Genomic DNA, 18,377 nt, shown 5'->3' with positions numbered 1-18,377 from the left:
ACATTATCTACATCATAGAAATTTGAATGGGTGTGTCCAGTTCAAATTATTTTCTAATTTCTATTTTGATTTCTCTGATCAGTGGGTCATTTAGAAGTTTATTGTTTAATTTCTAAATATTTGGGGATATATTTAGTTAGATTTTGAATTTAATTACGTGATGTTTTGAGAATATATTATTTATACATTGTAAGTGTATCTGTATTACATATGTGTGTATGTATAAGTATGTGTATATATAGAGAGACATATAACCAGAGAATGTATTGTTTATGATTTCATTTTTTGATGTTCACTGAGGTTAGTTTTATGGCCTAGCCTATAATCTGTTTTGGTGAATATTACATCTATTTTTGAAGTCTTTAATTTCAATCAGCAGTATTTTGAGGTTTCCAGTGTAGATGTTTTGCACGTATTTCATTTAATAAATAAATAAGGCAGTTGTGAGTGTAGTGCTCTATAAATACCAATAAGGTCAAATAGTTTGTTTTTTTCATTGAATTTTTACCTATTATTATTTAATTGAGATATAATTCACATACCGTAAAATCTACTTTTTAAAATGTACAGCTTAGTGATTTTTAGTTTATTCACAAGGTTTTGCAACCATTGCTGCTATCTAATTTCAGAACATTTTTATCATCTCAAAAATGAAATTTCATATCTATTAGCAGTCACTCTCCATTTTCATTGCCCTTCCCTGACAACCACCAATATACTTTGTCCATGCAAATTTGCCATATTCTTGACATTTCAAAAGTGGAAACGTAATATTTGGGCTTTTGTATCTGGCTTCTTTCACTGAATATACTGTGTTTTGCTGTGTTTAATGCGCATCCATGTTTTTGGCCCAAACTTTCAAGAAAAAAATCTAAATTAAATTTTAATTAATTAATTTATATATAGATACTTCTTTTTTGTTTTATAAAGGAATTTTAGCATTTATTTTTGAACATATGGATATTGTTATTGCTTTCTAGAGTTACACTTTTAATCCACAGGCATAAATAAAAGAAACAATTTATATAGGTATGGAATTAGTACTACCTGTGTATAATGAGCATCCTTATTTTTCTTTCAAAAATCTGGGCAAAAACGTGCACATTATACACGGCAAAATATGGTAATGTTTTCAAAGCTCATCTATGTTGTTGCATGTATCAATATTTTTTTCTTATTGCTAAATAATATTCTTTTGTATGTATATACCACATTGTGTTTACCCATTCATCAGTTTATGGTTATTTTATTTCTACTTTTTGTTTATTATGAATACTGTTATAAACATTTATATTTAAGTTTCTGTCTGGTTACATGTTTTCATTTTTCCTGGGTTACAAGTGGAATCGCTGGGTGAAATGGTAATGTTTCCTTTTATGAGGAGCTGCCAAACTTTTTTCCAAGCTAGCTGCATTATTTTACATTTCCATTAGTAATGTATAGCATTACATTTATGCCAGTACTTGTTATTGTCTCCCAGTCTTTGCTGAGATGCTCTGTGTGCTTGTTGAGGCCTATTTTCAACACTCTGCCCAGCTTGTAATTCAGCCTTCGCCTTCATTTCATGCTTGCTCAAGGCCTCATGGTCAGAAGTGATAGCTTAGGACTTTTTCTGGTCTTGATCATACCCTCAGCCTTGGGCACATGTATATGACCTTCTAGAGAATCGGAAACATGCAGAACTTTTCAGAACCTTTTATGGACATCTCATCCCCCTACAAAGAAGATGGAGTTATTAGAAGGATGGTGTTTGTTGATGGAGTGAGAAGAATCGCATATTTAGCTGAGGTTTCTGGATTTAAAGAGGGGATGATTAGTATAAGAGTTAAGGACACTCATTATTAGTGTTTATTCTGAAACTGTAAGCGTAAGTAAACATTTCTGCTGTCCAGATGGCCAGTCATCGTTAACACAGTGGTACCTTGGTACTCATCATTAATTTGTTCTGGAACTTGTGATGAGTGCTAAAGCCAATGAGTACCAAGCAAACTATGAGTGATGAAGGAGTTTCTCTTGCCAGGCAGTGTTGTGCCTCATACTAGTTCTAGCAAGTATGACGAGTCCCAAGCAAGTGTCAAGTGCTGAAACATTTTTTTTCTTGTCAAAATGTGATAAGTACAGGGTTTGATGAGTTCTGAAACCGGTAAGTATTGAGGTATGACCATGTGTCAGTAGCTAAGAAAATTTTTTCTTAGGAACTTTTATTCTAATATCCAAGTTGGTGCGTAAAATTTATTAGATGTCCAAAAAAAAAGTAATACAGTACAGGTTTATGTTGGCTGGAGCCCTGAATTGAGACTTTTAAAAATTGCAGAGGACTTTTTCCAAGAAAAAGGCATTGCTAACGTTTACAACAAAAATAGTAATTCTAGTATGGGTCAGTCACAGTTTTTGGCAATAGTATACCCCATACTGTTCACATCTAGATAAAAAAGATAAAAGTACTTAGACAGTGTCTTCATCATTTAAAAAGGGTAATATGTGTCTTAGTATTTACTGGCCTGGACACCAGTTTATATTTGTTTGTATTTAAGAAGCTAGCCATTTTAAAGAGTTAGTGTCTTAAACAGAGTTTATTTGTCATATTACAATGAAGTCATATAGAAGTTTCTCAGTTATGTAGAGCGATGGAGAGGAAAGTATGTACCATAAAGTCATTTGATTTTATAAATCAAATAATTGTATAGTTTTTACTTAGCTGATTGTATGAAGACACCTCTTATATGCTACTTTATTTAAATTACATTGTCCAAACCTCTTACACAGCCACTGTTGACACAGTAGGTTCTATTAGGCTTTGGACCATTGCAACTTGACAGCCATCTCATCAGGGACCATGCTGCGTACTTCTTGCAATGCCAAACAGTAGTCAGTGTGTAAATTTTTCCTCATTTGTCCTTTAGATAGGGAGCTCTGAATCACATTTCATAAGGCTTCCTGAAAGGATTGAGCAGTAGTCACCTAACATATATATTATTGTAATCATAATATCACTGCAAGGTATGGAGGTCAGGGGTATCCATGTCCTCAAATCCTGTAGGACTTGCTCTGTGCTCTTTAATTACCTTCAGTAGTTGGGTATCTTACTAGTTAGAGTTAATTATTATGTTTATTGACTATAAAACTTTGTTGTAAGAGATCTTGAAAAACATTGAAATTTATTAGATGAAGTCATTAGTTGTTGAGTATTAGGAAACAATCACATGATGATTTTTTTTGTTTTATTTTATGTCATCCAGTTTAAATGTCATCATGCTTTTTTAAAAAAGATTTTATTATTTCTTTTTAGAGAGGGGTAAAGGAGGGAGAAAGAGAGAGAAACATCAATGTGTGGTTTCCTCTTGTATGCCCCCTACTGGTGACCTGGCCTACAACCAGGTGTGTGCCCTGACTGGGAATCGAACAGGTGACCCTTTGGTTTACAGGCTGGTGGCTCAATCGACTGAGCCACGTCAGCTAGGGTTCATCATGCTTTCTAAGTGGCTTTGTTCTACCTCTGAGTTGTTCTACGTGTAATATGCAAATCAGAGGTTTAATAAACTAGTATGTTAGGTTTATTTTCAAGATGAGTAAACATAGTTATATTTATGTGCATTTTACACATCAGCTTACTTTCAGAAATATTTCTAACCTGTGCTTGTATTTTTTTTTTTTTTTTTAGTGAAAATATTCTCTTTGGAATGGGAAATCCTCTTCTTGACATCACTGCTGTAGTGGATAAGGATTTCCTTGATAAGTAAGTATTAAACTTTTCATATGTATTATATGAAACATACCTAAAGAGAAACTGATGAAAACTTTAAAATAGAATTGAATTTGGTATCTAACACTTCCAATTAGAGGAAAACTCAGGAAATTTAAACTGGTTAATTTCAAGTGCACTATGATTATTTATTGAGTAATTGACCATATTTTCCCTGGGAAAACTTGGTACATTTGTTCATTCCTATTGCTATTTCACTTAAAGTTGATTGCTTTATTCTTTGCAAGGAAGAAGCATATATGATTTATCTAATGATTTAATTTCCAATTTTCCAAATTAAAAAATCCCTAAGTTTTAAAAATTACTGTCAGTAGAGCATTTCACACCAGAACAACAGAATATACATTCTTTTCAAGAGCACATGGAACATTTTCTAGGATAGACCACATGTTAGGACACAAAACAAGTCTCAAGAAATTTAAGATGATTGAAATCATATCAAGCATCTTCTCTGACCATGAGGGTATGAAGCTAGGAATCAACCACAAGGGAAAAAGCTGAAAAACAAAGACATAGAGGCTAAATAACATGTCATTAAACAATAAATGGGTTCAACAATGAGATCAAGGGAGAAATCAAATGATTTGAAACAAATGAAAATGAGAATACAACAACCAAAAAACTATGGAATACAATGAAAGCAGTGTTAAAGGGAAATTCATTGCATTACAGACCTACCTCAGAAACAAGAAAAATGTCAAATAAAAAATGTAACTTTACAGTTAAAGGATCTAGAAAAAGAACAACAAACAAAGCTCAGTTGAACAGAAGAAAGGAAATAATAAAGATCAAAGCAGAAGTAAACAAAATAGAGTCTGAAGAAACAATACAATAAATCAATGAAACCAAGAGCTGATTCTCTGAAAAGATAAATAAGTTGAAAAGCCTTTAACCAGACTCATCAAGAAACGAGAGAGGACCCAAGTAAGTAAAATTGGAAATGAAGAAGAGGCAATAACAACTGACATTACAGAAATACAAAGGATTGTAAGAAAATATTACAAACATCTGTATGCCAACAAATTGGACAATCTGAATGAAAATGGATGAATACCTAGAAACATACAATCTTCCAAACCTGAATCGGAAAGAATCAGAGAAGCTGGACAGAAAGATTACAACTAGTGAAACTGAAGCAGTGATCAAAAAACTCTAAACAAATAAAAGCATGGACCAGGTGGCTCACAGGTGAATTTTACCAAACATTCAAAGAAGAACATCTATTTTACTCAAACTATTCCAAAAAATTCAAGAGGAGGGAAGACTCACAAGCTTTTTACAAGGCAGCATTATAGGCCAATATCCTTTATGAACATAGATGCTAAAAATTCTCAACAAAATATTAACGAACTGGATCCAGCAATACTTTAAATGATCATACAGCATCATCAAGTGGGATTTATCCTGAGATGCAAAGTTGGTAACAGTATTCACAAATCAATAAATGTGATGTACTACATAAGCAAAATGAAGGATAAAAATCACATGATCATATCTATAGGTACAGAAATGCATTTGATAGAATACAACACCCATTTATGATGAAAAGTCAGCAAAGTGGGAATAGGGGGAACATAATCCAATGAAATAAATGTATATGACAGATCCACAGCCGAAGTCATACTCCATGGCAAAAACCACAAGTGGTTCCCTTAAGATCAGCAAGAAGACAGGGATGTTTACTTTCACCACTCTTACTCAACATTGTACTGGAAGTCTTAGCCACCGCAATCAGACAAGAAGAAGAAATAAAAGGCAGAGATAAAATTGTCACAATTTGCAAAAAACTACTAAAATGGATACATGAATTTCGTAAAGTAATAAGATATAAAATAAATATCCAGAATTTGGTTGCATTTTTGTGCACCAATGATAAACTTTCAGAAAGGGAAATTAAGAAAACAGTCTCACAATTGCATAAAAAAAATTAAATACCTATGAATAAATTTAATCAAGGATGTAAAAGACCTGAATTCAGAAAATTGTAAGACACTGAAGAAAGAAATTAAAGAAGATACTGATAAGTGGAAGCATATACCATTTTCAAGCAAATTAAAGAAGATACTGATAAGTGGACAGGAAGAATTACCATAATTAAAATATCCATACTGCCCAAAGCAATCTGTAGGTTCAACACAATTCCTGGCAAGAGACCAATGGTGCATTTCACAGACCTAGAACAAGTATTCCAAAAATTTATATGGGGAAGTACAAGAGTCACTGAATAGCCACAGCAATCTTTTATTTATTTATTCATTTATTTATTATCTTGCTAATAGGAGACTTTTTATTGTGAAATCCATTTAAGGTTCTAGTTTATTTGCTGAGTAGTATATCAGGTGGCTAGAACATAGTACATTAAGACTTTTTAAAAAAGCATCCACAGACTTTTATCAAATATCTCAAATTAGATCTTTCAAAAATTTATGACTGTACTTTTTTTTTAAAAACAAAATCTTTTAAAATTTATTTTTATTGTTGACACTATTACAGATGTACCTATTTCTCCCCCTTCGCCCACCTTCACTGGCTGTACCCTTCTTCCCTCTAGCTTTTGTAACACTCTTGTCTGTGTCTTTGGGCTCTGTATACAAGACCTTTGACTAATGCCTTCACTTTCTTTCATCTGGTCCTCCCACCCCTTCCCCTGACAGCTGTTAGTGTCTTCCATGTATCCATGCCTCTGTTTCAATTTTGTTTGTCAGTTTATTTTGTTCATGAAATTCCACATATAAGTGAGATAATATGGTATTTGTCTTTCTCTGACTGTGAATAGCCACAGCAATCTTGAGAAGGAAGAACAAAGCTGGAGGAAATATGCTACCTGATATCACACTATACTACAAGTACTGGTATAAACAGACATATAGATCAAGGAAACAGAATAAAGATCTAAAAAATAAGCCTTTGTGGTCAACTAGTAATTGACAAAGGAGGCAAGAATGTACAATGGGGTAAAGATAGTCTATTCAATAAATGGTGTTGGGATAACTAGACAGATAGATGCAAAAAAAATGAAACTAGATCACCTTCTTACACCGTACACAAGAATAAACTGAAAATGTATTAAAGATTTAAATGTAAGACTCAAAACCATAAAAATCCTATAAGAAAACATAGACAGTAAATCTTGGACATTTCTTATAGCATTATTTTTTCTGATATAACTTCTCAGACAAGGGAAAGAAAAAAAATAAACAAATGGGACTAAAAAGTTTTCCACAGCAAAGGAAACTATCAACAAAATGAAAAGACAACCCACTGAATGGGAGAACATTATTTGCTAATGATAGATCTGATAAGGGGTTAATATCCAAAATTCATAAAGAACTTATATAACTCAACACCAAAAATACCTGAAAAAACATAACAACATCCAATTAAAAATGGGCAAAAGACCTGAATAGATACTTCTCCATAGATGACATACAGATTGCCAGTAGACATGTGAAAAGGTGAAAATTAAAACCACAATGTTATAATCATCTCACACCTAACAGAATGGCTATCATCAGTAAATCAACAAGCAAGTGTTGGTGAGGATGTGTAGAAAAGAGAACCCTCATGCATTGTTGGTGGGAATGCAGATTGGTGCAGCCAGTGTGGAAAGCAATATGGAGTAACCTCAAAAAATTAAAAATGCAACTCCCTCACGATCCAACGATTCCACTTGTGAGAGAATGTATCTGAAGAAACCTGAAACACTAATTTGAAAGAATACATGCACCCTTTGTTCATTAGAGACTTATTTACATTAGCCAAGATTTGGAAGCAGCTCAAGGGCCAATCAGTAGATGAGTGGATAAAAAAGTGGTAGTACATTTACACAATGGAATACTGTTGGCCATAAAAAAGGAGGAAGTGTACTGCAATAGCATAGATGGACCTAGAGAGTATTATGCCAAGTGAAATAAGCCAAACAGAGAAAGACAAATACCATGTGATTTGACTTATATGTGAAATCTAATGAACAAAATAAATAGTAAGAGACTCTTAGCTACAGAAAACAAACTGACAACTGTCAGGGGTAGGAGGTTGAGGGGTGGAAAAGGTGAAGGGATTAAGGAATAAAAGAACTCATGGACACAGACAACAGTGTGGTGATTATGGGAGGGAAGGGAGTTTCAAGGAGGTGGAGTATCAGAGTGGGGGGTATGGATCTTGGTGAAGGAGAGTTGACTTTGGGTGGTAGATGCACAGTGCAGTATGCAGATAGTGTTTTGTAGATTTGTACATTTGAGACCGGTGTGATTTTATTAACCAATGTCACCTCAATAAATTAAATAAAAATTTTTAAAAAGAAAAAAGTACAGTTTGGGCAAAAGTAGGCTATAGTTATGAGTATGTGAAACAGTTTATTCTTTTATTATTAATTATATTATTTTCTATATGAATAATGTAAACCTACTTTTGTCTCACCCTGTATACCATCTCCTATATTGATAGAAGATACTAACCTTATTATATACTAAACAGTCATTTACATATATGGGTCCATTTATGAACTGCCTATTCTATTCCATTGATATCTCTTTCTATTCCTGTTCCATAAGGTCTTTTAATGAAGAAAACTTTATAAATTTCACTTTTTATTTTTAGATTTTTCTTATTTTTATATATTTAATTTTTTTAAATGGAATTTATTGTGATTAACATTGGTTGGTAGCATTTTGTTGTGGGTTTTAGGTGTATGGTTCTGTGATGCATTGTCTATGTGTTTTGCTGTGTGCTTGCTGCCCAGGGTCTGGTTTCTTTCTGTTACCATGTATTTGACCCCCTTTGCTCTCTTTGTCCTCTCCCCACCCCTCTCCCCCTCCGGTCATCCCTGTGCTGTTGTCTGTGGCTATCCATTTGTTTCACATACTTATTTTTAAAAAGGATGTCTACGTAGGACAGAGAGCAGTGTTGTTTAATGTACAAAAAGCAACAACCAAAATAAAAAATTGGTAAAGAATAGTAAAAGGTTAGGTAAAAGACAGGCCTTATAAAGGAACTATAAATGATTCCTGAGGGTGCTTAATCTTGATTGTAATTAAAACAAGATTCGATGTTTATCTTCTAAGAATAGAAAAGTTTGATAATACCCATTGTGAGCCCTGTTATGCACCATTGGTCTGTGTAAACTGGTGTACCTTTTTTTTTACGGAGACTTAGCAAATGTTTTAAAATTAAAAATAAAAATTTACTGTATTAATTCTAAAACAATTTACTGTCAGTGAACTATTAATACATTTATAATGGTAACATAAAGGAGAGAAGAAATAGGATTAGAGAGGATAAGAATATGTAAGACATAATTCAAAGGCCATGAATCCAAGAGTATTTCCCTCTTAATAGTAACCTTCAATGTTAACTTAGTTGAGCTATCAGTTTGTGTTTATTTACCATTTCACACATGGAAATAATGAAGTAGTAAAAAGGGATTACTAATAAGAAAGCAAGAACCCTTCCCCCTTGCATTCCCCAAGTTCTGTTCCCGGGGCAACCACTTTAAAAAAAAAATTAATGAGGTAAAATTCACTTACATAAAATTGGTAATTTGAACCATTTTTAAGTGTATAGTTCAGAACTGCCAGTAGATTTACAGTGTTATACAGCCATGACCACTATTTAATTTTAGGACAGTTCATCACCACCAAAAGAAATCTATATCCATTAGACACTCATTTCCCTACCTTCCCCTGTTCCTGCCCTACCTGTCCCCTCAACATCTACCCCCATTTCCTGAGAACTATCAGTTTGCTTTTTGTTTCTATAGATTCACATATTTTGGGCATGTTACTTCATATGAATGGAAATAAGTAATATGTGGCCTTTTGTGTCTGGCTTATTTCACTTAGCATGATGTTTATCTACCTTATAGTATGTATCAGTACTTTATTCCTTTTTATGGTAGAATACTATTCCATTCTATGTATGTACCACATTTTGTTTATTCGTTCATTGGCGATGGACACTTGGGTTGTTTCCTTTTATGAATGATGCTGCTATGAACATTTGTGTACAAATTTTTATGTGGACATATATTTTAATTTTTCTTGGGTGTACACATCAGATTGGGATTGCTGGGTCATATAATAATTCTGTGTTAAGGCTTTGAGGAACCGTCTAACTTTTCTGTACTGGCCACACCATTTTACATTCCTACCAGCAGTAAATGAGGGTTCTATTTTCTTGCCAAAACTTGTTATTTTCCTTTTATTAAATTATAGCCATCCCAGTGGAAACAAAGTGATAACTGATTGTAGTTTTCATTTACATTTCTCTAGTCACTAATGATATTGAGCTATTGAGCATCTTTTCATGTACTTATTGGTCATTTGAAAGTCTTTGGAAAAATGTCTATTGATGTTTTTGCCCATTTTTTAATTGTTTTTATTTTGTTGTTGTTCAGTGTAAGAGTTCTTTATATATTCTGGATATTAGACCTTAATGAGATATGGATTTGCAAACATTTTCTCTCTATGTATTATTTTCACTCTCTTGATAGTATTCTTTGAGGCACAAAAGTTGTAAATTTTGATGAAGTCCACTTTATCTATTTTTTCTTTTGTTGCTTGTGCTGTCATATCTGAGAATTCATTGCTAAATCCAAACTCATAAAGATTTGTGCTTATGTGTTTCTCTATGAGTTTTGTAGTTTTAGATCTTAAATGTAGGTCTTTGATCTACTTGAGTCACTTTTTGTATAAGATGTGTGTTAAGGGTACAGTTTCATTATTGTGCATGTGGAAATCTAGTTGTCTCAGCCTCAGTTGTTGAAGAGACTTCTTTTCTACATTGAATGATCTTGGCACTCTTAACAAAAGTTGATTGACTATAAGTGTATGGGTTAATTTCTGGATTCTCAGTTTTATTTCATTATCTGTCTGTATGCTACTTCCATACTGTTTTGATAACTTTATCTTTGTAGTAAGTTTTAAGTTCAGGAAGTGTGAGCCCTCCAACTTTGTTGATGTTTTTCAAGATTGTTTTTGGCCATATGGAGTCTCTTACAATTCCATATGAATTTTGGGATCAGTTTTCTATTAAAAAAAGCAGTTGGAATTTTGATCAGGATTGCATTGAATTTGTAGATCAGTTTTGAAAGAATTGCCATTTTAACAATATTAAGTCTTCCAAATCATCAACAGGGGTTGTTTTTTCTGTTTATTTAGGTCTCCTTTAAATTGTTTCAACAGTGTTTAGTATTTTCAGCGTACAAGTCTTGCATATCCTGGGTTAAATTTAATCCTAAGTATTTCATTATTTTTGAGTCTATTGTAAGTGGAATTGTTAATTTTGTTTTTGGATTGTTCATTGCTAGTATTAGAAATGCAACTGTTTGAGGGCGGGATAATAATCATTTTTACGAAATTCTGTTTTTACTGTCCTTGAGATTACCTCCATAACTCTATTTTTTAAAAAAATAAACTCTACCTTTTTATAACTCTTTATCTGGATAAAGTTGAATGTCAAAGGATCAGTCAAGAATTTGTAAAGGTGTAAATTTGGCCTATTGTAACATAATAGGGAATGGGTTGGGGGCTGTCTAGGACAAACTGGAGGATGTGTCTTATCCTAAAAAAATTCTGATACAAATTTTAAAAATACACTTTGCCAAACAGAAAACATTCCTGTATGCAATTATGTTGATGATTTTAGTTCTTTTGGTTACCTTGTATTTTAAGATAATATATATACATTTCTTGTTTTATCAACTTTCAGTAGGATCCCTTGACTTCTTATTATATAGGATGTGGTTATCAGTGCCCCTATTCTTACCCTTGTTACTTTCCTGTTTTTGTTTTCTAACTTCTGTTTAACTATATATTTTATTTTTATATTAAGGTTGATATTTTTCATTCTCTTATCTATAATTGGTCTTACCAACGTTGAATACAAAGTGATAGTGAAAGTTGAAAATCATTTATCCACATTTATACTACTGTCACATCTTGACTGTTATGTCCTAATAAACCCGCAGTAAATTGAAAATATTCAAGGTTGAAAATAAGCTTAACCTGTTGAACATTATAGCATAGCTTAGCCTACCTTAAACTTAATGGAAGTGCTCAGAACATTTACATTAATTTCATCGCAAGAGTGATTTTTTTTCTATTTCCTCTTCTTACCAGAAGCAGGACACAGAGATAGGTATTTTGTAGACATGAAGGGACATGAAAGCACAAAACACAATGTCTAAAAAAATTACTGGCAACAGAATACACTGAAGAGTATTGGTTGTTCACTCTTGTGATTGCATAGCTGACTTGGAGCTCCTGTCCCCTGCTGGTGCCCAGCATCATGAGAGTATCATATTGCACATAGCTGACCTGGGAAAAGATGAAAATTCAAAACTTGAAGTACTGTTTCTACTGGATGTGTATTGTTTTTTCACCATCATAAAGTTGAAAAATTATAATTTGAACCATTATAAATCAAGACCATCTGTATTATATCACTTACTACAGAATTGAATAATATACTAGGAATGTACAGTAGATTTAACATTTGGAATGTAATTACATTAATTCAATGTGTTAACAAACCAACTGAAAAAGGAAAAATCATATAATCACCTCAGTAGATACAGAAAAGCCATTTTCCAAAATCCAATATCTATTCCTGATTAAAAAAAAACAACTAATAACAATCTAGGAATAAAAGGGAACTTCTTTAACCTCATAAAAGTTAGATTAGGGAAAAGCCTACGAATAACATAATTCTTTTTTTAAAATTAAAAAAAATTTTATCCTCATCTGAGAATATATTTATTTTTTATTTTTTTTTAAAGAAAGAGGGGAAGGGAGAGAGACAGAGAGAGACATTGATGTGAGAGAGAAACATCAATCATTTGTCTCTGAGTGGAGATTGAACCTGCTACCTAGGTATGTACCCTTAGCCTTTTGGTGTACAGGACGATGCTCCAACCAACTGAGCTATCTAGCCAGGGCAACATAATTCTTAAGGCGAAAAAACTGAATGCTTTTCCCTAAGATCAGAAACAGTTCATGGATGTTGGCTCTCACCACTTCAAAATATATACAGTGGTATTGGAGATTTCTAATCACTGCAATCAGTTAAGAAAAAACAAGAGACATCCCTATTGCAAAGGAAGAGATAAACTTTTATTTCCAAAGGACATTATTATCTATGTAGAATATCTAATGGAATCTATGAAAAAGCTGCTGATTTTTCAGAATTATTTTGAAGCTTCAGTAGTCAAAACAGTAATATTGGCATAAAGATACTGTTGACATAAGAATAGAAAGTCCAGAAATAGACCCACACATAAATGGACAAATGATTTTTGATAAAGGTGCAAGGCTTTGGTAGAGAAAGAAGATTGTTTTTTTAATAAATGGTACTGGTCAACTGGATATTCAAAACTAGATGATAACATGGAAAATCTTTGTGACTATGATTTAAGTCAACATTTCTTATATATAACACCAGAAGCACATGTAAAAACATTGATGAATTGGATTTTATCAAAATGAAAAACTTCTGTTGGAAAGACTTTTATGAGAATTAAAGGACAAACCATGGGCTGGGAGAAAAGTCTTTGAAAAGCGTGTCTGATAAAGGACTAGCAGCCATAAGACAGGGTCCCGCACAAATAATGTGTCCTCCCCTCCCTTTTTATTTTTTATTACAAAAGCTTTTCATTACAAAATTATAATCATGTTATTCTGTAGCATAACAATGTCACATTCAAGGATACCATATGACATTTTAGGTGAAATGCTCAAATTAAAACTATAAATTATTATACCCATTTTATTACCCTACCAACCACACTCAAGCAGGCCTAACTTCTGCTGGGCTTTGTATATAAAGAACTTTCAAAACTCAGTCCAAGAGAAACAAACCAATGAAAATAGGTAGAAGATTTGCTCATTCACCAGATACAGAGATGGCAAATATGTAGCTGAAAAGATACTCAACCTTTTTAGTCATTAGGGAAATGTAAATTAAAGCTACAATGAAGTCCTATTACACATCTGTTAGAATGGCTAAAATTTTAGAAGAGAGTGTACTATGTATTGGCCAGGATGTAGGGGAACTGGAGCTTTCTGCTCAAGGTAATGTAAAATGCTGCACTGAGTTTGACAATTTCTTAAGTTAACCATACAACTCCTATTTGATCCAACCATTCCATTCTTAGATATTTACCCAAGAGAAACAAAAGCCTATGCCCATAAAATCTTGTTAAAAAATGCTCACATTAACTTAGTTTTTAATAGTTAAAACCTGGACATTATCTAAATGTCTATCAACATGAAACATTATTTAATCATACAGTGGAATACTAGTCAGAAATGAAAAAGGAGTGGTATATTGATTGGGTGAAACTCAGAATGATTGAGTTCATTGAAAGAAGGCACATAACTGGAACAAACACTATGGTAAAGACAGTCTATTACTTGGCTGGGCAAAGTTGGGCAAAAAAGAATACATAGTATATGATTTCATATATATGAGATTATACAGAATTTGATTTAAACTACAGTGGCATAAAACAGATCATTGGTTTCACATGCATTGGCCAGGATGTGGTGGAGGGTGGGAAGGAGATTACAAAAGAACAGGATGCAGTTTTAGAGGTGTGTTCCTTATCTTGATTGTGTGATGATTTTATGAATATATGCATGTATAAAAATTTATCAAATTGTAAACTTTAAATATATACTGCCTATCACATGTCAGTTTTAATGCAGGAAAACATTATAAACAAAAAAAAAATAAAATCAGTTGAACATGACTTTACGGATTTGAAGTTTTTTTAATGTGAGATGTTTTGTCCAGGCAGTCAACTAATTGATTGGTACTATTAAAAAATAAATCAAATACCATATGAAAATACAAAGAGCAAGTACAAAATTTAAAATATTATGATGTTATAACCACTGTGACTATTTTGATAAACATACCTCCAGGCATACCTCAGCATATATAACCTAGAGATACATGTTTGTGTTATGGGACAGTACTATATTTAGTCCTAGGTAATTTGTTTTGTTGTCACTCTACACCATGTTTTGGATGTTTGTTTTTAAAAGTTCATGCAAATGTGGTCAGAATAATTATAACCTGGCAGCTGTGTGCTGTCACTACTGGGCACTCAAATAATTTCTTTGTTTTATTAGTTGATGAATCCTGAATGTCTACTTGAAGTTCTATTTTTTGGGGGGGGGAGATTTTTAAATTCTTAACCATGATTTTTGCAGTCATTACTTGGAAATAAAAAGCAAGCTTTTGCCCCCCCATTCATAAAACATAGATACTTACCTATCTTTACCTACCCAGAAATATTCCTGACCATTTCTTCTAAAATACACTTGAACATCTTTTTCATTATTTCAATAGACTACATTTAGTTTACATTTCAGACCATGTTTTGATAAGTGTAAGTGTTTTGCATTTGAACTGTGTGAATTATTCAGGAATGGTTTGCTAGGTACTATAAAAAATGAATTAAATATATACTGACAAGTATCTTACACTGTGAAGATGAGTTAACTATCAAATTTTTTTGGTAAAATATTGTTTTGATTCTCTTTTTAAAAAAATATATGTGGCATTTCCAAGAGACAGTTATCTATATAAAACTAGTACTAGTTAAAAAATAAACTAGTACTATGGATTTTTAAGGAAAAATGTTGCTTCTTTGCTGCATCTTCTATGTCTGCTTTTGCATTTACCCCATTCCTCATAAGTGCTGTTTTTCCAGAAGAAACCTATTTTTAATTTAGTTGTTTTTTTCCAGGCATCTATTTCTAAATACATATTGCTGTGTGTGAAAAAGGTGATTGATTGGAGAGGCAAAGGATAGGAAAGGCTTAATGTAAGGAAAGACTACAAGAACATGATTCTATTAGGATGGCTTCCAGATGAAAGGACAAAGTAGCACTTAAATGTGGAAGGGCACATTTAGTCTTCAAGTCCCTATGGGAGGGGATCATCTATACTGGGTAATGGTGGAGAGGATTCCTACTGACCTTCTGAGAACTTTGCTTTTGCCATTATTACCAGGAATTTTTTTAAAATTTTATTTATTTATTTTTAGAGAGGGGGGAAGGAAGGGAGAAAGAGAGGGATGGAAACATCAATCGGTTGCGTCTTGTGCACCCCAACCAGGCATGTGCCCTAACTGGGAATTGAACCAACATCCTTTCGGTTTGCAGACAGTCACTCAATCCACTGTCACACCAGCCAGGGCTTACTAGGATTTTTATACTCTCTTGATGTTTTTTAATTATTGAAGAATCTCTAATTACTTACCTTCTTGCTGATCAGTTTCTAGTGATTGGTAAAAGCCCCTGAACATTCCTGGATGTTTCCTATGTGGCTAGGTGAATTGAAGGTTAATTTCCCAGTTGTACCATCTACCTCCTGTTCCCAAGGTTAGGGGCTGTCTGAGGTCTATATTTAGCTTTTCCTTGGTTTGTCATTTTTAGATACTATATATTAACTACCTATTTCAGTAGCTAAAGATTTAACTCTCTTTTACCTACTACCATTTCGTCGTCTTCATATTATATTGCACTGAAACAAATCAGTAATCACTGTGAATAAAATTGTGGAATGTGATTACTTACAATTTTTTTTTGTTTTTCTTAGTAACTGCATCCTCTTCATTTGCACCATTTTTTATATGAGTTCAAATTTTCAAACCACTTGTTAAATCTGTCATCTACCTATCAACAGCTTCCTTCTTCCCCTTTCCCTGTTCCTCGAAATTAGCAAGTCCATGGACCACTTTTCCTTAAGTTATCTCCCTTCTAGAGTTCTCTATCTGTGTGCTCTAAACTGACCTGTTTGTATTGTTAGACTTTTTTTTCTCTCTCACAGCAGTCTTCCTGGAACTTCCTTTTGACTTCTCCTGTTTTAGATCTTGTTTCCTGCATGTAATATTTTCTTTATTGGTTTTCTCTTTGTGTGTGTGTAGGGTATCCTTCAGTAGTGTCCTAAGAAAAAGAGTGTGTAAGTACTTGTGTGGTACATTTTTTGAATCCTTCTGCGTGTCTGAGGATCTTCTAATTTTTTCCCCCTCATACCTTACTGTTTGGTTAATACAGTTTTCTTTGATAATTTGGAAGGCATGTGTCTTTGTCTTCCAGCATCGAACACATTTTTCTCCCTTTGTATATCACCAGTTTTTTTTCTCTATAGAAGCTTTTAGTATATATTTTTTGTCTTTGGTGTTAGTAAATTATTATGTAAGATTTTGTTCTTGTGTTATGGTTGCAGTTTTTTTCTTTTGTCTGTTTAGGCATATTAATTACAAATAGTTTTGTCTTTAAGTTTCTCCTGTTTCTTTCCTTATCTCTGTTTTCTGTGGATTACTCTTTTCTGGTTGTTTACTGTGGTCTTTCTCCTTCTTAATGGAGATTTTCCTCCAATATTAGGTGATATTTGGCTGTCACATTGAAGGCTAAGACATTAAAAAGCTCATTCCATCTACTTGCATAGGAATAAGACAAAGCCTGAGAGGACCTGTTGTAAGATGTAACAGTCACCGGAGGGTAGTGTGGCTAGAGTTGGTACTTCTATTTACACATTTTTGTAAAATTTAAGATTTTTGTAGCAATCCTGAGTTGCTCTTATAAATTTTTAAAAAGCTTTAATAAAGTTATCACTTACTGTGTAATAATAGTTATCAATTGCTTTGTAACACATTACCCCAAAACTTGACTGCTTAAAATAAACATCTTGTATCTCACACATTTTTGATGATTAGGAAGTTGAGTGTGTGGCATAGCTGAGTGGTTCTGGCATAGGGTCTCTGAATAAAAGTCTTAGCAGTCTGTTGGCCAGGCAGGAGTCGTTTCAAGGCTCAACTGTGGGTGATAGAGTTGCTTCAAAACTCATTCCTATTATTGGCTGGCTTTAGTTTCTTCAGAACTGTTGCACTGAGGGCCTCAATATTTTACCTCGGGGCCCCTCTCTGTCCTAAAAACATGACAGCTGTTTGCCCTATTGCCAGTCATTTAAGGGAGTGAAAGAGTCATTTTCCCTAGATGGAAGCTGCAGTCTTTTTTATAATCTAATATTGGAAGTAATGTGCCATTATTTTTACCATATGCTTGCTACTAATAATACCTCATATAATGTGGGGTAGAGAACACTACACACGGATGTGAGAAACGGAGGCAAACGATCTTTGGGGGCCCGAGGATAGAATGTGTTAGCCAACCTCCAAGATAGTTCCCGATGATCCCCTCCTGGTGTCCTCCAAGTCTTTCCCTCCCACTTTACACCAAGGCTGATCTGCAAACCAGTGGCATACAGCAGAAGTGATGGTATGCTGTGTAGGAGATTGGGTTGTAAAAGACTGTGTCTTCCATTGTGGGTGCTGTCTCACTTGTTTGTGCAGTTGTTCTTTGTGTTTCTCTCTCTGTCTCTTTGTCACTTTCTTTTGCATTACTTATTGGGGGAGAAGCTAACTGCCCTGTCTTGAGGACATTCAGGCTCCCTATGGAGAGGCCCACCTGGCTGGAGGTAAGAGGCCTCTGGCCTACAGCCAGTGAGGAACCAAGACTTGCCAATATCCATGAAAGTGAACTTGGAAGTGTATTCTCCATCCTTGAGCCCTAACGTGATTGCAGCAACCTCAGGAGAGATTATG

The 18,377-nt window shown here is 33.6% G+C and overlaps 1 protein-coding gene across 3 annotated transcripts in view; it reads left to right on the top strand.

The window, feature by feature from the left end:
* ADK (adenosine kinase) overlaps positions 1–18,377 on the top strand; it is a 581,730-nt gene that overhangs the window by 47,298 nt on the left and 516,055 nt on the right. For all 3 annotated transcript variants that reach the window (XM_054572534.1, XM_054572535.1, XM_054572536.1), the window contains one exon: positions 3,662–3,736. In XM_054572534.1, coding sequence (XP_054428509.1) covers positions 3,662–3,736 — 75 coding nt within the window. The remainder of the gene's footprint in view (positions 1–3,661; positions 3,737–18,377) is intronic.

The sequence above is a fragment of the Pteronotus mesoamericanus genome, unplaced genomic scaffold (genome assembly GCF_021234165.1).
Source record: "Pteronotus mesoamericanus isolate MK-2021 breed Mesoamerican mustached bat unplaced genomic scaffold, CSHL_Meso_final contig_24, whole genome shotgun sequence".
NCBI lineage: Eukaryota > Metazoa > Chordata > Mammalia > Chiroptera > Mormoopidae > Pteronotus > Pteronotus mesoamericanus.
This window is presented reverse-complemented; position numbering and strand designations above follow the sequence as displayed.